Source organism: Felis catus, chromosome A2, assembly GCF_018350175.1.
Source record: "Felis catus isolate Fca126 chromosome A2, F.catus_Fca126_mat1.0, whole genome shotgun sequence".
Classification (NCBI taxonomy): Eukaryota; Metazoa; Chordata; class Mammalia; order Carnivora; family Felidae; genus Felis; species Felis catus.
Genome location: NC_058369.1, coordinates 25,592,174 through 25,614,618, shown reverse-complemented (window position 1 = coordinate 25,614,618; position 22,445 = coordinate 25,592,174). Strand labels below are relative to the sequence as shown.

General features: G+C 37.7%; 1 protein-coding gene, 1 long non-coding RNA gene and 1 other non-coding gene across 23 annotated transcripts in view; 1 reads left to right on the top strand and 2 right to left on the bottom strand.

Moving 5' to 3' along the window:
* The window catches only part of DNAH12 (dynein axonemal heavy chain 12), a 221,014-nt gene that overhangs the window by 30,483 nt on the left and 168,086 nt on the right, over positions 1 to 22,445 (top strand). For all 21 annotated transcript variants that reach the window (XM_045051717.1, XM_045051716.1, XM_045051715.1 and 18 more), the window contains 6 exons: positions 873 to 1,051; positions 4,651 to 4,786; positions 7,736 to 7,861; positions 9,466 to 9,600; positions 9,949 to 10,142; positions 10,878 to 11,121. In XM_045051717.1, the coding sequence (XP_044907652.1) occupies positions 873 to 1,051; positions 4,651 to 4,786; positions 7,736 to 7,861; positions 9,466 to 9,600; positions 9,949 to 10,142; positions 10,878 to 11,121 (1,014 nt within the window). The remainder of the gene's footprint in view (positions 1 to 872; positions 1,052 to 4,650; positions 4,787 to 7,735; positions 7,862 to 9,465; positions 9,601 to 9,948; positions 10,143 to 10,877; positions 11,122 to 22,445) is intronic.
* Positions 4,008 to 7,304, bottom strand: LOC109496287. The gene is made up of 3 exons (XR_002152315.2): positions 7,212 to 7,304; positions 6,747 to 6,795; positions 4,008 to 4,228 (listed from the first exon to the last, which is right to left on the bottom strand). It is a non-coding gene; the product is annotated as an uncharacterized LOC109496287 (long non-coding RNA).
* Positions 18,096 to 18,202, bottom strand: LOC111559579. The gene has a single exon (XR_002740708.2). It is a non-coding gene; the product is annotated as a U6 spliceosomal RNA (small nuclear RNA).

Genomic DNA, 22,445 nt, shown 5'->3' with positions numbered 1-22,445 from the left:
TCATGAGTGCCTTTGAATTTCTGTTTTAAAATTAGGCTGAATTTTTTTCCCTGTAAAGTAAATGCTTCAATTGAAGTTAATAGAATCTCTCATTCAGAACATCATTATAGTAAATTCATAGGTTCATTTCATAATTTATTATTTTATTTTATTTTAGAGAGAGAGAGAAAGTGGGGGAGAGGGGCAGAGGGAGAGAGAGAGATTCTTAAGCAGGCTCCATGCTCAGTGCTGAGCCTCACATGGGGCTCAGTCCCGCGACCCTGGGATCATGACGTGAGCCAAAATCAGGAGTCCGATGCTCAACCAACTGAGCCACCCAGGCTCTCCTCACCCCATAATTTCTTTAGTCGTTCATTAACTCATTCATTGCTTCAACAAAAATCTCTTCATCACATTCAGACACCTAGCAAGGTTTTGGTGATGTTAAGATAAATAATACATGCACATTATCCTCAGGAGCTTATATTTGGCCTGGAAGTCAGACATAGGAATAACAACCATGATATGTACAGATAGGTGCTGGAATGGAGATGTGAACAAGGTGTTGTGGAAGCACAGAAGAGGGAGTGGTTGCATCTGCTTCGGAATATTGGTGACAGTTTCTTGAAGAAGTGAAAAGTGAGCCAGGCTTTGAAGGAGATGTTTATAGGTACAGAGGAACTGTAGCATGACCAAGATAGGTGAAGAATAGGTAACATAGGAATGTAGTACACAGCAAATTTAGAAGATGAAGTTGGAAATGTAAGTGGGAGCCATGTGGGAAAAATTTTAGGGTATCTTTGCTCAACAATTTGTACTTTGTTTTGAAGGTTTCTAGCTGTGCAAGTAATATACTTGGATCTGATTTTTAAATGCTTTTTTATTTTTTTAAGTTTATAGGAAGATTTCTCAGTCTCGCCTCAGAAATAATGCTTTTGCCTCAGTGGGTTCATTTCCCTATGGTGCGTTTGGATTGTGAAGATTTGAAGACGGGTCTAACAAACAAAGCAAAAGCCTTTGCAAACATATTATTAAATGACATAGCTTCAAAACATAGAAAAGAAAATGAAAGGTAAGTAGAATTAATTGCTAAACTTGGAATTATAGGGTTAAAAGAAATATTTTGCTAATGATAACTCTTGTTTAAAAGATTAGGGGGTGCCTGGATGGCTTATTCAGAAGAGCATGTGACTCTTGATCTTGGGGTTGTGAGTTTGAGACCCACACTGGGTGTAGAGATTACTAAAAAATAAGTAAGTAAATAAACTTAAAAAAATTAAAAACAAATTTTTAAATGTTTGTTTATTTTTGGGACAGAGCCAGACAGAGTGCTAGCGGGGGAGGGGCAGAGAGAGAGAAGGAGACACAGAATCCAAAACAGACTCCAGGCTCAGAGCTGTCAGCACAGAGCCCGATGCGGGGCTCAAATCCATGAACTGTGAAACCATGACCTGAGCCGAAGTCGGATGCCCAACCGACTGAGCCATCCAGGTGCCCCAATTTAAAAAAAAATTTTTAAAGATTAAAATATAAGTTCTTACCATTTTTTCTTCACAGCTGCCTCCTAAGGACTTTCCCTTGTAGTCCCATTGGTCTGGTTTTTGTTTGTTTGATATGGTTTGAGAATTGTTTTGAGGAAACACAGGATTTTTTTTTTTTTTAAGAAACTGAAATAAACTAGTGTTTGGATACAGGCTGCATGAAAACAGAAAGACTATAAACTTTCAATGATATTGGGAAGATCTTGGATTGTTCCTGACCCCAATATTGTGGTCTTACCTAACTTATTTTTATCATCTGTAAAATAGAGACAGCAATACCTACTTTGCAGAGTGGTTGTAAAATTAGATTCATAAACTAGTGGCTTGCTAGTTGGATATGTCATGCAGACACTTTTTCCTTGTCTCATGCTGGGTTTCATTTTTTTAAACGTATTTTAATGTTTATTTATTTTTGAGAGAGAGAGAGAGAGAGAGAGAGAGAGAACAGGGGAGGAGCAGAGAGAGAGGAAGATACAGAATCTGAAGCAGGCTCTAGGCTCCAAGCTGTCAGCACAGAGCTTGACGTGGGTCTCGAACTCATAAACTGCGAGCTCATGACTTGAGCCCAAGTCAGACACTTAACTGACTGTGCCACCCTGGCACCCATGTTTAAACACATTTTAGAAATTTATTTTATTTTATTTTTTATTTTTATTTTTAAAAAAAATTTTTCAACGTTTATTTATTATTGAGAGACAGACACAGAGCGTGATCAGGGGAGGCGTAGAGAGAAGGGGAGACACAGAATCCGAAGCAGGCTCCAGTCTCCGAGCTGTCAGCACAGAGCCTGATGCGGGGCTCGAACTCACAAACCATGAGATCATGACCTGAGCTGAAAGTGGATGCTTAACCAACTCAGCCACCCAGGAGCCCTGTATTTTATTTTATTTTTTGAGAGAGAGAGCAGGGGAGGAGCAGAGAGAGATGGGGACAGAGGATCTGAAGTGGGCTCCCCACTGACAGCAGTGAGCCCCATGTGGTGGTTGAACTCAAGAACTGCAAGATTATGACCTGAGCCGAAGTCAGATTCTCAACTGACTGAGCCATCCAGGTGCCCCTGTCTAAACACATTTTGAATTAGCTGTCAACATTTCAAAATGTTGACACACACACACACACACACACACACACACACACACACGCACCCACACACAATCCAGATCTTTTACTTTTCTTGAAAAGGTGGGAAGACTGTGCCTTGTTGGGCCTGCAGTGGTAGGTGGAACTGAGAAGCAGTTTCCATTTTATATGGAATGTGTCCTTTGGTTTGTTCACCCACTGCTGAATCAACTCATCATCCAACTCATTTAATTCATCTGTTACCTGCCTGTCTCCAAAAGAATCTTAGTTTGTAACTTCTGTAAGGACTAAAACTAATACATGTAAAGCACCTAGCACAGTGCCTGGGACATGGCATTCAATCAATGTTAGCTAGTATGTTTATTTTCCCAGAAGCAATGTGAGAAAATCATGTGCTTTAGAGTCAGAAAGATCTAGATTTGAATCCTAGCTCTGTAATGAACTAGTTCTGTAACTCCAGGCAAGTTAGTTAATTTCCCTGAGCCTCAGTTTTCTGCTGTGCCAGCTGTGAAAAATAATACTTGCCCTGAAGGACTAATGTTAGGATCACAGATTACATTTTTTTAAATGTTTATTTTTGAGAGAGAGAGTGTGAGCATGAGGGGGAAAGGGGGAGGGGCAGAGAGAGAGGGAGACAGAGGATCTGAAGTGGGCTTTGTGCTGACAGCAGAGAGCCCAATGCAGGGCTTGAACTCACATGGAATCATGACCTGAGCTCAAGTTGGATGCTTAACTGACTGAGCCACCCAGGAACCTCCACAGATTATGTTTGTAAAGCATCTGGCACTGTGCTTGGTGTAGAATAGTCACCCAATGAAGGGAGCCATCACATCAATAAATATTTTTAAGTAAACAAAAAGTATATGCCTGTCAGGGACACCCGGGTGGCTTAGTCAGTCAGTTAAGTGTCTGTCTCAGTTTCAGCTAGGTCTGGATCTCACAGTTCGTGGGCTGGAGCCCTGCCTTGGGCTTCTCTGTCTCCCTCTCTCTGTGCCCCTTCCCTGCTCTATCTCAAAAACAAACAAACAAACAAACTTAAAATTTGACTGTCAAAAAGTGAAGTATTGTCAGGCATGCTTTGTACAAAAGTATACTACACAAAAAGATATCAACAATGGCAAAGCATTCGTTTCTAACAATCCCATGGAATAAGAGCCACAACAATGCCTTAATCAAAAAATGATTTATGTTTAACATAACATTTTTTGGTATTTGTTTTTGTGGTATCTGTGACTTTTCTGGAAAATTCTGTCACTTCCAACAAAATAACTGTATATTATTATAAACCCATGACATAAGAGCAGCTGAAAATTTGTCCAGTTTCCTCTATCTAGTTCATTCTTTCATTCTTTTCCATTTAAATTCCCTACTTGAGATAGATAACATCAAAAGGAGGAATGTGTGCCACTAGGTACAATTTATTAAATAAATAATCATTAAAGAACGCTTTTCTTACTCACTGTTTAGTTTAGCATCTGTTTGGGCCAATCATTTGCTCTCATTTTGTCTGCCTTTGTCTTTTGTGGTACTGTCTCTGCCAAAGGGACACAGATTCTGCTCTAGCAAGGTGAAAGTGCCCTCGTAGGATCACCTGTCTTTTTGGCATTGTCCACTTTGTTGCATCCCTCCTAAATTTTTGAAAATCAAGAATGACATATTAAGCCCTACGTGATCTAATTACTGCTCACCTCTCCAGCTTCATAATGTCCCCTTCTTTGTATTCACATTGGCCTGCTTACCATCCTAAGTACACTCTACATCACACTGCTTAGCTGGATGTTCAAGAGAGTTGAAGAGATCCATAGAAAATTTTTTTCTAATATACCATAATTTCTACATAAAAACGTTATGTCAATTTCATAGATTTTTGTAGATGTATGATGTATACCAAGTTACATCAGCTAAGTTGTCCTTAAATGTTTCAAGACGTCTTAGTGATTTAATATTTTGAGGCTATCACGGTTCATATTTTGTAATATTTATAACACATATATCAAATATGATATAGCATTAATTACTGTAACCATAGTAAAGCAGAGCATTGTGTCAGTATCTGCAGTGATTTTGAAGCAATTAAAGAACACGCATTAAAAGTCCCTGAGACAACAGAAGAGATGATGGATCTGATATCTTATGTAGAAAAAGCCCGGACTATAGGGATTCAAGAGTTGATTTTACGGATCAAGGTAAGAATCTTTTAATTACAATATTTTATTTATTTATTTATTTATTTATTTATTTATTTATTTATTTATTTAATTTTAATGTTTATTTTTAAGAGAGATAGAGTATGGGGGTGGGGTGGGCAGAGAGAGAGAGGGAGACACAGAATCCGAAGCAGGCTCCGGGCTCTCAGCTGTCAGCACAGAGCCTGATGCAGGGTTTGAACCCACCGACTGTGAGATTGTGACCTGAGCTGAAGTCAGACACTTAACCAACTGAACTACCCAGGCGCCCCTAGTTGTGTTTTCTTAGGCTCCTCTGGGCTCTGATAGTTTCTCAGATTTGTTTTGTTTTGTTTTGCTCTTTAATGGCCTTGACAGTGTTGAGAAGTACAGGTCAGGTATATCATAGGATGGCCCTCTGTTGGAATTCATCTGATGTTTTTCTCTTGACTAGACTGAGGTACTGGGCTTTTGGAAAGAGAATCACAAAGGTTAAGTGTACACACATCATCACATCGTATCAAGGGTACATATTATCAACATGACTTATCATTATTAATGTTGACCTTGACCACTAGTCTTAAGTAGTGTTTATCAAGTCTCTCCACTCTTTTCTCCCCCTTTCTGTGATGTCCTCTCTGGAAGGAAGTCACTATATGCAACCCACACTTCAGAACTGGGGAGTTATGCTCTCCTCCTTTACCATGGAGTAGCTACATAATTTATTTGGATTTCTTCTGCATGAGAGATTTGTCTGCTTTTCCACTTATTAATTTATTCAATTACTTATTCATATCACTATGAACTAAGGGATATTTATTTTCTACTTAGGGCTATAATATAAATTTATTGTTATGTATACCTTAATATCTATTGCTAAATTTTTTCTTAATTTTTGAGGTTTCTTTTTTCTTTAAAAACTTTAACTTCAAAAATGTTACATATGTTTTATTTCCCTTCTTTATCTTAATAGTTGAGATTCTTTTGGGATGTCTACATAAACCATCATATAAATTGCAAATAATGAGAGTTTTGGTTCTATCCTCATAAACATTACACATTTCCAAAATCTTGTTTATTTTCTTTGCTACGATGGACTGACTAGGACTCTAGTACAGTAATCACTTGATCCCCACCTCAAAGGGGGAGCTTTCAATATTTCACTATTAAGTATGACATTTGGTGTGTGTGTGTTTCTTTAATAGGTACCTTTATTGGATTAGTATGCGCTGTTCTATTAGGTGCTATTTATTTGTTTATTTTGAGCTCCCCCCCTTTTTAAAAAAAATTGAGGTATAGCTGACACACAACGTCACATCAGTTTCAAGTTTACAACATAGTGATTCAACAACTCTGTACCTTATGCTGTGCTCACAAATGTAGTTACCATATTTGCACAATACAGCACTATTATAATACCATTGACTATATTCCCTATTCTGTACGTTTTATCTCCATAACGTATTCATTCCATAACTGGAGGCTGTACCTTTCAGGTTTTTTTTTTTTTATATTATAAGTGGATGTTGAATTTTATTAAATCCTTTCTTTTTTGCATCTATGCTTTTTCTCCTTTAATCTATTAATATAGTTAATTGCATAGATGAAGTTTTGAAAGTTGTATTTCTACATGCAATATAATATGCATTGTACACATTATATACATATTATATACATATATACTATATATGTCATACCAAAAACTTGTAAATTAGATCTTTGAGTCTGTATTTTAATTCTTTTTTTTCAATATATGAAATTTATTGTCAAATTGGTTTCCATACAACACCCAGTGCTCATCCCAAAAGGTGCCCTCCTCAATATGTATTTTAATTCTTAAAAATTACAGCACTGCATATGAATCAATGAAAGCGATAGGAGGTAAAGGTCCTCAATTTATCCATTCATGTCAATCTACTGGTTTAAGGTTATTTTTCCCCTTTGCAAAGAGGAAAAATATGTAAGAAAAACATGTACTTACTATGGGAAACAGGATCTGACTTTCATCCCAAACTCTTCCTGGACAATTGCTGTATATCAGTGGTAGGCAAGAAAGGTGATAATGTCATTGAAGATACAAAACAAAACAAAAGATGCTAAAATCTATGTCACCAAGGATTCAAAAATAAATACATAGTAATAAAAAATATAAAATTCATTTAAAAAATTTAAGTCTTTATTTATTTTTTGAGAGAGAGAGAGAGAGAGAGAGGGAGTTTGAGTGGGGGAGGAACAGAGAGAGAGGGAGACAGAATCTGAAGCAGGCTCCAGGCTCTGAGCTGTCAGCACAGAGCCCAACATGGGGCTCAAACCCACGAACCATGAGATCATGACCTGAGCTGAAGTCAGACGCTTCACCAACTGAGCCACTCAGGCACCCCAAAAATACAAAATTCTTTGAAATCAAAAGTTGAAAGTGTCAAACAAAAGCTGCATATTTGATCACCTTTTTCAGTCATGCACAAGGAGGACCAAGAGTACCTTTATGGTTAGTCAACTTCAAGATGAAACCTTTAGAGGCACCTGGGTGGCTCAGTTGGTGAAGTGTCTGACTTCAGCTCAGGTCATGATCTCACAATTGGTGGTTTCGAGCCCCGCATTGGGCTCTGTGCTGACAGCTCAGAGCCTGGAGCCTGCTTCGGATTCTGTGCCTCCCTCTCTCTCTGCCCCTCCCCCACTCACGCAGTCTTTCTCTCTTTCAAAAATATATAAACATTAAAAAAATTTTTTAAAGAAAAAACCTTTAAAATGCTTTATTTCCAGCGTAGAAGTCTACAGCTGTGTGGTGTGAAGCAAGTAAATAATCCTACAGCTACTGAAATACCCATGTGATTTGGGTAATATGAAATATCAGTTAATAATCTGAGTCAAATTGAAATTTGAAAGAGTATTAGAAATTGTTGGTTCTTTTCTTTTCCCTAATGCGTTTATTTCCTATATGGTGTATTATACCTGGAGTTTCTTTTGTAGGAATCCAAACGCCGAATGAGTTACTTTTTAGATGTTTTCCTATTTCCTCCAGAAGACTTAGCTTTAAATTCAACTGTCCTTATGTGGCCTTGGAAAATTAATCCCATCTTTGATGAAAATGATGAGGTGAATATATTTTTCAGTATGTACTTTTGTATTCTGATGTTTTAAGCACATTTATTTAATCTACCTTTAAAAAGTAACTTCGTGTGTCAATATGAGTTTGGGGCCAGCAACGTTTATGGTCCTGCAGGCTTAGGACAGGATGTTAGGCTTAATACAGGGTTTGGTAAGAAGTCGGACTGACATTAAAGAGGTCAGAACTACTTGACAGCAGCTACCATGTCCCTCTGGCCTCACTGTAGCTCCAGGCACTCCATCCCATTGCCTGGAAGGAAAGAGCTGCTTGTTAGTGACTGAGGACGACAGACTAGGGAGACATTTGGGTTCCCCAACTCTGGACCAAGGAAGCGTTTTTCAGGTTTGTAATGGCCTGGAACTCTTCCAGTTGGCCACGGTCAGAATGGGCCTATGCTGAGTCTGTGGTTCGGCTCTTGGCGATTCTTGGGCCAAGAGTTTAAATACAGTCCCAGGTATGAGCTGTGGCAGATACAGGGCTGAAACCTTCCCGGCTTGCTGTCCTCTGCTCACAGCACCGCCATCCCAACTAGCATTTCTGCAGTTCCTCTTTTGCCATGACTGTCCAAAACCAACACCTGCCCAGTGCCATGATGCTGAGGGCGGATGGTGGGTTGGGGCCACAGTTGCCATTTCTGCTGTCGAGATTTCAGAGTCCATCATTCTGTTTTGGATGAGAGGTCCTGGGAGATGATTAGACAGCTGGAAACATCGACCTGACTATTATTGTGTAAAAACTGTGCATAATTCTCAATGTATATTTATAAATTTCTATTTTTTATAACTTTGGGAGACTTCTTGGAGGGAAAAAGTAGTAAGCAGAGCCAGATTAAGAATGTGATTTATGAGCTCTAAAGGTCATATATAAAAGGTCCTAATAAAAACTTTGCAAATGAAACAGAAAAAAAAAGAGGTCAGAACTATTGTAAGTTGATAATAATAATAATAGTAAGCATTGCCTTAAGTGCTTTGCATTTAGTAACTCATTTAATACTCGCAAAAATCCCAGGTGTTCCTAATTCCCCATTTCATAGATGAGAAAAATGAGCCTCAGAGAAGTTAAGTAACTTGCCCAGTATCAGACTGAGTATACTTTAGATTTTGGAAAAGTTCTAGTGTAAAGCAGTCTCTCCTATGGTGGGAAGTGAGATGGTGTAGTAATAAAAAGCATGGACTTCAGTCAGATAAACCCAAGTTCTAATGCAGATCTTGACTTTTATGACCTTGTGACGTTGGGCATACCTCTTGATTTCTATAAGTCTAAATGTCTTCATCTCTGAAGTAATAAGAATAATAACAATAACTGTGTTAATAAAGTAACGTGTTGAATAGTTCTTGACACACAGGATCTATCTGTTAAATAAAGTATCTAATTAATATGTAAGAATTGTTACCATCACTTCAGAAAGCTAGGGAAAATTTTCTGTGTGGTTTATTATTATTTGCATTTTTATACTGGTTGGTGTTTCATTCTTGTACTCATTTTTACTTCTGTGGTGGTTTTTATTACTACAAAAAGCGTTCAGATTTCTGATTTGATAAATTTCCTTTGTAACAAAATAATTAACCTGATTAAATTGTCTCTTAAAAAGCTTATTGAGAATGCAAAACATGAAAAAGAAAATGAGCTGATAGCCAAGAGAGAGAAACTGATTTTGGAAATAGAAAAGGAATCACGCCGCATGGAAGAGTTTACAGAATTTGCAGAACTGGACCGCATGCAACAGGTGTGGTGAACACAGAAGACGGTAGCTATGACAAGCCTGTAGATTAATACATGACATGTTTGCATACACTTAAAAACATGAAAAACATATGCTTACTCTGGCAAACAAGGTCTGACTCTTAGGCCTGAGCTGGTACTATTCATGTATCTTTCTTGTGACTTAGTTTTCTACCTGTAAAATAGACAGACCCATACATTTTGCTCTGTACTCTATACCATAGTTCTGTTGTGAAATTGATATTTAAAGCCTTAATATAAATGCAAGAACACAGCCCATGCAGTGTCATATAATCTTATTTTAATAACGTTACTTGGATATTTCTTGAGATAAACAATTATTTGCTTTCAGTATGTGACAGATGTAAGGCAACTACAGAAACGTATTCAGGAGTCTGAAGAAGCAGTTCAGTTTATTAATAAGGAAGAGGAACTTTTCAAATGGGAACTGACAAAATATCCTGAACTGGATAAATTAAAAGTGAACATTGAGCCCTATCAGAAGTTTTTTAATTTTGTTCTCAAGTGGCAGCGAACAGAAAAACGGTAATTTTTGTTAGTGTAATAAAAATTAAGCAAATCTGGGGCACCTGGGTGGTTCAGTCGGTTGAGCGTCCGACTTCAGCTCAGGTCGTGATCTCATGGTTCATGGGTTCAAGCCCCGCATCAGGCTCTGTGCTGACAGCTCAGAGCCTGGAGCCTGCTTTGGATTCTGTGTCTCCCTCTCTCTCTGCCCCTCCCCTGCTAGTACTCTCTCGAAAGTAAATAAACATTTTTTTAAAAATTAAGCAAATGATATGGAAGGACTTGTAAAATGTTGCAGTGATATTTGATGTTGTTGTTGGTTAAGTGTTTGAAAGTAGGACATATTCATCCATTTGAAAGAGAACCAAGTGTCACACAGAAGTGTCAACCATTGCTAAGGTAGCACCTACCCTTACCAATATAATACGTAAAGTGTCACTTGGGTTTTCCAGAACTGATTCACTTTTTTATGCAATTAATGAATTTGACTAATATTTTTGGAGTCAAATCTGCATTTTATTTGGCTACCCTTAGTCATCCATTTACAGTCTGATAGGTATTGTAGCACATGCAGCGTGGCTGAGATGATGGTGTTAATCTTCTCTTTCTACGATCAGCTCTACCTGTGTGATTAAGAAAAACGTAACTTCTCTTGCCCACAGTTGTTTCTCTTATGAGAGTCGAGCCTAAAGAATATCTAAGTCTCCCTTTACACTCCAGACATTTCTGAGTTTAGTATTTTTTCTTTCAATCCAGGTGGATGGATGGAGGCTTTTTGGACCTCAATGGAGAAAACATGGAAGCTGATGTAGATGAATTTTCCCGAGAAGTTTTTAAGACACTGAAATTTTTCCAAATGAAGCATAAGAAAGAATTGCAAGAAAAAAGAAAGGCAGCAAAAAAGCGGTCTCTGGGAGAGGACAAACTGGAAGAAGAACCGAAAGAGAATCCTACTATTATTATGTGCTCCACAGTAATGGAGCAGATTAAAGTTTTTAAGGTATGAACACATTTAATGACATTTTAGAAAGTCCTGGCCAGAGCTGTTCACATCATCCAGTGCTAATGAAGAGACATAGAATGATTTGGAAAGCAAAACCAAAGCTGAATCTGGAAAACTTGATCTATTACTAATCTATTAGATCTATTACTTGATCTATTACTAAATCCATGCTTCATTCTTCCCCAATAAAGTCATTGAAAGCAATCCTTTCATAGAACTATGTGTGGCAAATAGAAAAGACTAGAATGACTAACTACAATGATATAAAGAGGGTAAAAAATTACTAGAGCAGACCAGTCAGCCTATCTAAGGGCAACAGCACAGGATAGCAGTTAGTTGGGGGAGTTTTAAAGTCATACCACTTATGTTTGTATCACAATTTCACACTTGCTAGTAGCATATCTTAGGCAAGGTATTTAGCCTCCCGTGCTTCAAGTTGTGTTTTTAAAAAAATGTTTATTTATTTATTTTGAAGGCAGGGGACAAGGGGCAGAGAGAGAGAGGAGAGAGGGAGAGAGAAAGAATCCCAAGCAGGCTCCACATACCCAACAAAGAGCCCAGTGTAGGGCTCTCACCCACAAACTGTGAGATCATGACCTGAGCCAAAATCTAGAGGTGGACGCTTAATTGACTGAGCCACCCAGGCACCCCTCAAGTCATTTTTAATGAAGAAATACTAACAGTTTTTGTGACAGTTAATAAGGCCTCCAGCTTCCCTAGGCAGTAGTGGCCGGGTTCCAGGGGTGGTGCCATTTCCATTGTCAATGCAGTGGAAACTTGGATGGGATTTTAAGCATTGTTTGTGTCTGTATCTAGCACTCAGAGATTCCATGAGCTGCCTGGATTTTTTTTAAAGAAACTACTTAAAATCGTTTTCAATATTTAATATATTTATGTGGCTTAAAAAATAAAGATATATCTGAAGAGTCTCCTTCCCATGTTTCTACCTGTATAACTCAGGTTATCAATGTTACTACTTCCATGTATACACTTGAGTTTTGTTACACATACAACCATATAAACATATGTTCTTATTCTTCCATCTTTTTACATAAAATACAGTGTCCTATATGTATTATTTTCCCTCTTTGTTTTGATTACTTTATCTTAGAGACCTTTCCTTATCACATACAAACTTTTTCTCTTTTTTTTTGTTACACCTATATAGTGTTATATACTGGTATGATTTCATGTGTGTGCAAGTATGACTAAAAAGCAAATTCTGGAAGAGTAAATGCCAGAATAAAATCTATAGTCAAATTACCTTACATAGGGGCTATACCAGTTTAAACTCTCACCACCCTCAACAAGAGAATATCATCAAACTTGAGTTTTTGCTAATATAAGAGAATTTTTATTTCTCTTACTATGTAAAGCATTAAGCATATTTTTATATATTTAAGAATGTTTTGTATTTCTTTGTGAAATGTTTGGTCTTATCATTGTCTGTTTGTCTATTGAATTATTGATCTTTTTCTTACTGATTTCTAGGATATAATATATATAGATATTATTTATACATTAATATTGATTATATTAATATGTCTAAGACACATTAATTTCCCAGGGTATTATATTGTAAATATATATATATATGTAATTCACATATATTAAAGACATTAGGCTTTTTATATGTATGATGTATTTGGAAATATTTATTATTTGTTTTTTGACTTTATTTATCATGTATCTTGCCTTGCAGAAGCCTTTTTATTTGAATTTAGATTTATTGTTCCTGAAGTAAATGGAAAAGGAAGGTTTTTTATTTTTATGTAGTCATCATTCTATTCCTTTTTTATTTTTATTTTTTTATTAAGTAATTTCTATGCCCAGAATGGAGCTTGAACCCATGACCTTGAGATCAAAAGTCGCATGCCCCAATGACTGAGCCAGCCAGATGCCCCCATTCTTTTCCTTTGTCTACTGAATTTTAAATTATAGCTAGAAATGCTTTCCTCATTCCAAGATAATGTTTTCTTCTAGTACTTCCATAGTTTATTATTTGCTAACATTTTATTGAGGATTTTTGGGGTTAAATTCAGGAGAGATGTTGGTCTTAACATTTTTGTAATGTCTTTGCCAGGTTTCAGTATCAGGATTATGATGTCCTTATGAAAGAAATTGGAGAGTTTTATGTTCTCTATTTTCTGAAAGAGTTTTCTATAAAATTGGTATTAATTATTTCTTAAATATTTTAGAGGCACATTCACCAGTGAAGTCATTGGATTTTCTTGTGGGAAAGGTTTTGAAAAGGATTCAATTTCTTTAATAGATATTGGGATATTCAAATTTGTATTTAATTTTGTGTCGATTTTGATAAGTTGTATTTTCCAAAGAACTTTTCCATTTCTTCTAAGTTGTTGAATTTGTTACCATAAAGTTGCTCATAATATTTTTATTATCTTTTTAATGTCTGAAGAATCTGTATGGATAATTCCCTTTTCATTCCGATTCCAAATATTGTTAATTAATTTAAAAAATTTTTTTCATTTTATTTTATTAAAATTTTTTTTCATGTATTTTAAATTTAATTTTTTTAATTTTTTTTAACGTTTACTTATTTTTGAGACAGAGAGAGACACAGCATGAACGGGGGAGGGGCAGAGAGAGAGGGAGACACAGAATCGGAAGCAGGCTCCAGGCTCTGAGCCATCAGCCCAGAGCCCGACGCGGGGCTCGAACTCGCAGACCGTGAGATCGTGACCTGAGCTGAAGTCGGACGCTTAACCAACTGAGCCACCCAGGCGCCCCTAAATTTAATTTTTTTTTTAAATTTACATCCAAGTTAGTTAGCATATATACAACAATGATTTCAGGAGTAGATTCCTTAATGCTCCTTACCCATTTAGCCCATCCCCCCTCCTACAACCCCTCCACTAACCCTCTGTTTGTTCTCCATATTTATGAGTCTCTTCTGTTTTGTCCTCTCCCTGTTTTTATATTATTTTCATTTCCTTTCCCTTATGTTCATCTGTTTTGTCTCTTAAAGTCCTCATATGAGTGAAGTCATATGATTTTTGTCTTTCTCTGACCAACTAATTTCACTTAGCATAATACCCCCCAGTTCCAACCACATAGTTGCGAATGACAAGATTTCATTCTTTTGATTGCTGAGTAATACTCCATTGTATATATATACCACATCTTCTTTATCCATTCATCCATCGATGGACATTTGGGCTTTTTCCATACATTGGCTATTGTCAATAGTGCTGCTATAAATATTGGGGTACATGTGCCTCTTTGAAACAGCACACCTGTATCCCTTGGATAAATACCTGTAGTGCAATGGCTGGGTCATAGGCTAGTTCTATTTTTAATTTTTTGAGGAACCTCCATGCTGTTTTCCAGAGTGACTGCACCAGTTTGCATTCCCACCAGCAGTGCAAAAGAGATCCTCTTTCTCCACATCCTCACCAACATCTGTTGTTGCCTGAGTTGTTAATGTTAGCCATTCTGACAGGTGTGAGGTGGTATCTCCTTGTGGTTTTGATTTGTATTTCCCAGATGATGAGTGATGTTGAGCATTTTTTCGTGTGTCAGTTGGCCATCTGGATGTCTTCTTTGGAGAAGCAGCTATTCATGTCTTTTGCTCATTTCTTCACTGGATTATTTATTTTTTGGGTGTTGAGTTTGAGAAGTTCTTGATAGATTTTGGTTCTAACCCTTTATCTGATATGTCATTTGCAAATATCTTCTCCCATTCTGTTGGTTGCCTTTCAGTTTTGCTGATTGTTTCCTTCGCTGTGCAGAAGCTTTTTATTTTGATGAGGTCCCAATAGTTCATTTTTGCTTTTGTTTCCCTTGCCTCTGGAGACGGGTTGAGTAAGAAGTTGCTGCGGCCAAGGTCAAAGAGGTTGTTGCCTGCTTTCTCCTCAAGGCTTTTGATGGCTTCCTGTCTTATGGTTAGGTCTTTCATCCATTTTGAGTTTATTTTTGTGTGTGGTGTAAGAAAGTGGTCTAGGATCATTTTTCTGCATGTCGCTGTCCAGTTTTCCCAGCACCATTTGCTGAAGAGACTGTTTTTATTCCATTAGATATTCTTCCTGGTTTGTCAAAGATTAGTTGGCCATATGTTTGTGGGTCCATTTCTGAGTTCTGTTTTCTGTTCCATTAATCTGAGTGTTCTTGTGGCAGTACTATACTGTCTTGATGATTACAGCTTTGTAATACAGCTTGGAGTCCTCCAAATGTTGTTAATTTAAATTTTCTCTTTTTTTTTTTTCCTAATTTGCCTAGTAAGGAACTTAGTTACAGTTCATTGTTCACATTTAACTTATATGATCCTTTTAAAATTTATCCTCATGATATTCTCATTTCTTTTCTTTTTTCTTTTTTTTAAGTTTATTTAAATATTTTGAAAGAGAGAGAGAGTGAGTTTATTTAAATATTTTGGTGTGTGACGAGAGGAGGGGCAGAGAGACAGGGAGAGATAGAGAATCCCAAGCAAGCTCTGTGCTGTCAGTGTGGAGCCCGACTTGGGGCTTGAACTCACAAACTGCAAGATCATGACCTGAGCAGAAACCAAGAGTTGGATGCTTGACAGACTGAGCCACCCAGGCACCCCTCTCCTTTCTTTTCTTATCACCACTGTCACATCATCATCATCTCTATCACCGTGGCATAGTGTCATCATCTCTGGAAGTCATCTTGAGATGGAAGATAAATAAACTGTCCCATATCACTAGTAGCATCACTATATTTTTCCTTGCTATTTTTTCTTACTCTTCCCAGCCTCTTAATGTTGGAAGTTTTTAGGGCTCAGTCATTGGTCCTTTTCTCTATCTACCCTAACTCTCTTTTTTTTTTTAACTTTTTTTTTTAACGTTTATTTATTTTTGGGACAGAGAGAGACAGAGCATGAACGGGGGAGGGGCAGAGAGAGAGGGAGACACAGAATCGGAAACAGGCTCCAGGCTCTGAGCCATCAGCCCAGAGCCTGACGCAGGGCTCGAACTCACGGACCGCGAGATCGTGACCTGGGTGAAGTCGGACGCTCAACCGACTGCGCCACCCAGGCGCCCCATACCCTAACTCTCTTGATGATCTCATCAGTCTCATCAAAAATATAGATGAGTTTATACATGATTATATGCTGGCAACTCCCAAATCTTTAACTGGTATCCCAGACTTCTCTAGCCAGTTCCAAGATTCATATATACAACCTCCTACTTGTAACCTTTCCTTGGATATCTAACTACGTGGCAAACTCAAAATTCACTCTCCCATTGCCATCGCCCTGGTCCACGTTAAATCATCTTTTACATGGATTTCTACAAAAAGGTCCTAATGGGTTTCCCTGTGTCTACCTTTGCCCCTACCTTCATCCCATCATCTGTTAAAAATAGAGCAACTAGAAAAATTAAGTCAGATCAAGTTACTCCTCTCCTCAAAGTTCTGCAAAGCCTTCATGTTTTACTCAGATAAAAAGTTTACATAGCACTGCATACTGTGGCTCCTCTTTATCCCTCTAATTTCACTTGAACTTTTCTTTATTTCTCTGACCTTGCCTCCACCTTCTCTTGCCCCTCACAGTGGATGCCCCAGCCATACTGTCCCCCATTCTCATTTCTTAAGCCCTCCTGCCTGAGGGCCTGTGCTTCAGCTATTACCCCTGCCTACTGTTCTCTTCACTTACATATGCTCTTGTCTCATATCCTCCCCTCCTAAAATCTTTGCTCAAATTATCACCATATCCAGGAAGCCTTCCCTGAGCATCTTGCTTGATACCCCCACTGGTTCTGATTCTTATCCTGCTCTAATTTCCCTATTTTCTGTATCATTTATTACCCCTTAACATACCATATAATTAAATCGTTATTGAGATATAAATAACAGATAGCATTGTATTAGGTTCAGGAGTACAACATAATGATTTGATATTTGTATACATTGCAAAATGATCACCACAATAAGTCTAGTTGACATCCATTATCACACATAATGGCAAGATTTTTTTCTTGTGGTAAGAACTTTTAAAATCTACTCTTAGCAACTTTCAAATATACAGTATGGTACTATAGTCACCATGCTATACGTTGTATCCCCAGAGCGTATTTACTTTATCACTGGAAGTTTGTACAAAGGATATTTGTTTAATTTATTGATATATCATAATCACTAACAATGATGTAGATACTAAACAGTGTAGATGCTAAATAAGTATTTGTAAATGAATATAGAAAGTCAATAAGGAATTTCATATATGTACTTTTTGTTAATTCCTTCTAATCCTATTTTCCTTATATTCTTTCATCATGAGAGTTTTTAGGACCCTACTCCTACTATTACATGGAGTTAATATTTTTTCCCTTTTAAAATATGGACGCCTGGGTGGCTCAGTGGGTTAAGCATCCAACTCTTAATCTCGGCTCAGGTCACCATCTCACGGTTGGTGAAATCAAGCTCCTTGTGAGGCTCTATGCTGACAGTGCGAAGCCTGCTTGGGATTCTCTCATCTCCCTCTCTCTGCCCCTCTCCTGCTCATGCTCTCTCTCTCTCAAAATAAATAAGTAAAATTTAATAAAATAAACTCCACAGCAAAGGACTGTGATAGTTGATGATTACATATTTACTGGTAAATGGCAAAATCACAGAATAAAGACCGTGTAATGATTTGGTGGTGTTGTTCGCTGTTGTATCTCCATGACTATAACTGAGCCTGACATATGCTAGGTCATTAAGACTTGTTGAGTATAGAGTTTGTTTCCTCTCCAGCCTCCTACTGAGGTACTGTCCATGCAGGCTGCCTATTCTACACTCAGCTCCTTCCAGCCTCTCACCTTCTGTGAGAGGGTAAGGAATTATTATTATTATTATTATTATTATTATTATTATTATTATTATTTGATATGGAATGCTTCAGGGTGCCTGGCTGGCTCAGTTGGAAGAGCACAGAACTCTTGATCTTGGGGTCATGAGTTCAAGACACATGTTGGGTGTAGAGATTTACTAAATAAATAAATAACTTAAAAAATATGGAACACTGCACAAATTTGCGTGTCATCCGTGCACAGGGGCCGTGCTAATCTGCTCTGTATCGTTCCAGTTTTAGTATATGTGCTGCCGAAGTGAGCACGATAATGATTTTTTCTTTCTTTTTTTCTTTTTTTTAAAAAAATGTTTATTTTTAAGAGAGAGAGACAGAGTGCTAGCAGGAGGGGGGGGGGGGGGACAGAGAGAGAAGGAGACACAGAATCCAAAGCAGAGGCTCCAGGCTCTGAGCTGTGAGTACAGAGCCTGATGTGAGACTTGAACTCCCGAGCTGTGAGATCGAGGTTGGACGCCTAACTGACTGAGGCACCCAGGTGCTCAATAATGAATTTTTAATAAAGCTAAATTTATTCACTTTGAGAGTATGTCCTTTCTATTTCATAGGTGTTAAAAATTCATTTATTTAACAAATACTTATTGAGCACCTGTTATGTTATACCAAGTTCCAACGAATGCTGGGGAATATAATGGTAAGCAAAAACACATGATGGTGATAAAAAATGGAAAGTCAAAAACAAAGTCCTTACTAATCAAAATGAAAAGTTGGATAATATGGGTGCCTTAGTTGGTTAAGCATCGGGCTTCAGCTCAGGTCATGACCTCCTGGTTGGTGAGTTTGAGCCCTGCATTGCGCTCTCAACTGACAGTGTGGAGCCCTCTTCAGATCCTCTGTCTCCCTCTCTCTCTGCCCTTCCCCTGCTCTCCCTCTCTCAAAAGTAAATAAACATTTAAAAAAAGGAAAAGTTGGATAATCTATGATCTTCCAATTTAAAAAATTACCTAATTAAATTATTATTTGCAAAAAAATGTAGACATGACTGTCATACAAATATAAAAATAAACATGTGTCGGGCACCTTGGTGGCTCAGTCGGTTAAGCGTCTGACTTCGGCTCAGGTCTTGATCTCACAGTCTGTGAGTTCGAGGCCCGCATTGGGCTGCTGACAGGTCAGAGCCTGGGGCCTGCTTTGGATTCTGTGTTTCCCTCTCTCTCTGCCTCTCCCCCACGCATACTCTGTCTCTGTCTCTCTCAAAAACAAACACTAAAAAAATTTAGAAAAATAAACGTGTCAAATATTTTATTCTATTTATTAATTAATGAGAGAACCAGTTAGATGGTAAGTCTGGTTCAAAGAGCATTTCAGGAGCTGAGTATTTGTGGGCAATTTAGTAAAGGAATGTTAAAAAAAGATTGCTAGTATTGATATAAAGCTGGTTAATGTCATACAGAATAAACCAAATAAACATATTTGGACTTACCTTTTTTTCAGATAGAATTATTTGCACCTCTACTGGACAAAAAAATGCAAGTTATAATTTTACAATGTCTGGGACTTTGAATAATAAACAATGAGTTGAACATAATACAGTCTTTAGTTACATTTTTCTCAGGTGGCCCTGTACCTGAGATGGCATTGAAAGGACACACCACCTACCTTTTTTTTTTTTTTCTGCTCCCCCTCGTCACACAAGTTTTAAATAATTTTTATTAACACCTGTTGTGAAACCAAAAATTGGGGGAACCCGTGCCCTATAATATGGTGCTGGAAACAAAGTTAGTGTTGGGTAATGTTGTTTGATTGCTTTCAACTTGAAAAAATATATTCTTATGTACTTATAATTTTATCATTAGCTTATAGTTTGTTACTAGCTTGTATTTTTTCAATAGATTATTGAGATATAATCCACATATCATAACATTTACTCTTTCAAGCATACAGTTCAGTGGCTTCTTAGAATATTCACAGTTTTGCAACCATCACCACTATCTAATTTTAGAACATCTTCATTATACCAGAAAGTTAGCCTGTAGCTAATAGCAGTCACTCCCCATTTCCTCCTCCTCCAAGACAATGGCAACTACTAATCCACTTTCTGTCTCTATGGATTTATCTATCCCAGACATTTCATATAAATGGAATCATATTATATGTGGCCTTTGTGACTGACTTCTCTCACTTAGCATGTTTTCATTGTTCTTCTGTGTTGTAATATGTATCGTTCATTCTTTTTAAGTTTATTTATTTATTTTGAGAGTGAGGGAGATGTGGGGGTTGCAAAGAGAGAGGGAGAGAGAGAGAATGCCAAGCAGGCTCTGTGCTGTCAGTGCAGAGCCTGACCCAGGGCTCAAACTTACAAACCATGAGATCATGACCTGAGCCCAAACCAAGAGTCAGAGGCTTAACCAAGTGAGCCATCCAGGCACCCCCATTCTTTTTATTGATGAATAATATTTTACTGTATGGATGTACCACACTTTGTTTATCCATTCATCAGTTGATGGACATTTGCATTGTTGCACTTTTTAGCTCTGAGGAATAATGTCACTATGATTATGCATGTGCAAGTTTTTACGTGGACATATGTTTCACTCCTCTGGAGTATATACGTAGGAGTGAAAATTCTATGTTTAACTTTTTGAGGAACTGCCAGACTATATTCCAAAGGGGCTTCACTGTTTTACATTTCCACCAGCAATGCACAGGAGTTCCAATGTGTCCACATCCTGATCAACACTTGTTATTGTCTGTTGTTTTGAGTATAGCCATCCCAGTGGGATAAAGTGGTATCTCATTGTGGTTTGGATTTGTGTTTATCTAATGACTAATGATGTTGAACATCTTTTACTGTGCTTATTGGCCATTTTTATATTTTCTTTAAAAATTAAAAAAAATTATTTATTTTTGAGAGAGTCAGAGACAGAGCATGAGTGGGGCAAGGGCAGAGAGAGAGAGGGAGACACAGAATCCAAAGCAGGCTCCAGGCTGAGCCCGATGCAGGGCTTGAACCCACGGACCACAAGATCATGACCTGAGCCGAAGCCAGACACTTAACTGGCTGAGCCACCGAAACACCCTAAAAATTTTTTTAAAAAATTTATTCATTTTTGAGAGTCAGAGAGAGACAGACCATGAGCGGGGGAGGGACAGAGAGAGAGGGAGACACAGAATCCAAAGCAGGCTCCAGGCTCTGAGCTGTCAGCACAGAGCCGGACGCAGGCCCTGAACCCACATATCGTGAGGTCATGATGTGAGCTGAAGTCAGACACTTAACCAACTGAGCCACCCAGGCATCCCCGTTTTTATATTTTCTTTGGAAATATATCTGTTTAAATCCTTTGCCCATTTTTAAATTGAGTGGTTATTTGTCTCTTATTTAATTGTAGGTTTTTTTTTTTTGTATATTCTAGAGATAAGTCCCTTATTAAATATATGATTTAAAAAATTTGGGGGGCGCCTGGGTGGCTTGGTCGGTTAAGCGTCCGACTTCGGCTCAGGTCATGATCTCACGGTCCGTGAGTTTGAGCCCCGCGTTGGGCTCTGTGCTGACAGCTCAGAGCCTGGAGCCTGTTTCAGATTCTGTGTCTCCCTCTCTCTCTGCTCCTCCCCTGTTCATGCTTTGTCTCTGTCTGTCTCAAAAAAATAAATAAACGTTAAAAAAATTTAAAAATAATTTGGGAACACCTGGGTGGCTCAGTCAGTTGAATGTCTGACTCTTGATTTTGGGCTGGGTCATGGGATCAAGCCCCACATCAGGCTCTGCACTGAACATAGAGCCTGCTTGGGATTCTCTCTCTCTCCCTCTGTTCCTCTCCCCTGCTCACACACATGCTCTCTCTCTCTCTAAAATGGGAGGGGGGGAAGAAAAAAAATTTCTCCCATTTATTCTGTGGATTGTCTTTTATTATTTTATTTTTTTAATATATTTTAAGTATCCGGTTTTATTAAAAAGTGCATTTTGATTAATTTATGATCTAGGTAAGCTGTTAAGATATCAGTATACTCTCTGAGGCACCTGGGTGTATAAGTCTATTAGCGTCTGACTCTTGGTTTCAGCTCAGGTCATGATCTCATGGTTTTGTAAGTTCAAGCCCCATGTTGGGCTCTGCTCTGGCACCACAGAGCCTGCTTGGGATTCTCTCTCTCCCTCTGTCTGTGCCCCTCCCTCACTCACGCTGTCTCCCTCTCTCTCAAAATAAATAAATAAACTTAAAAAAATATAAAAAAAAGATATCACTATACTCTCTGAAATAATAACTTCATAAATATTTAAAACAATTTTAAAAGCCTTTTTATTTCCTTCACCATTATTGTTTTACAATACACATATCACCTTGTGAATACAAAAAAAAACCCCTCTGGATGATAATTCTGCTACATGTAAAATACAGAATATATATATATACTTCTTTATTCTTAAAAACTATTTTGTTCTCCACACTGGCAAGTATAGAATAGAATACTCCCAAACATACTTATGTTAGGAGTAAAACTTAGAGTTATATGCAGTTTCTGCACAAATATATTTTAAAGAAATAGATCTCTGTTA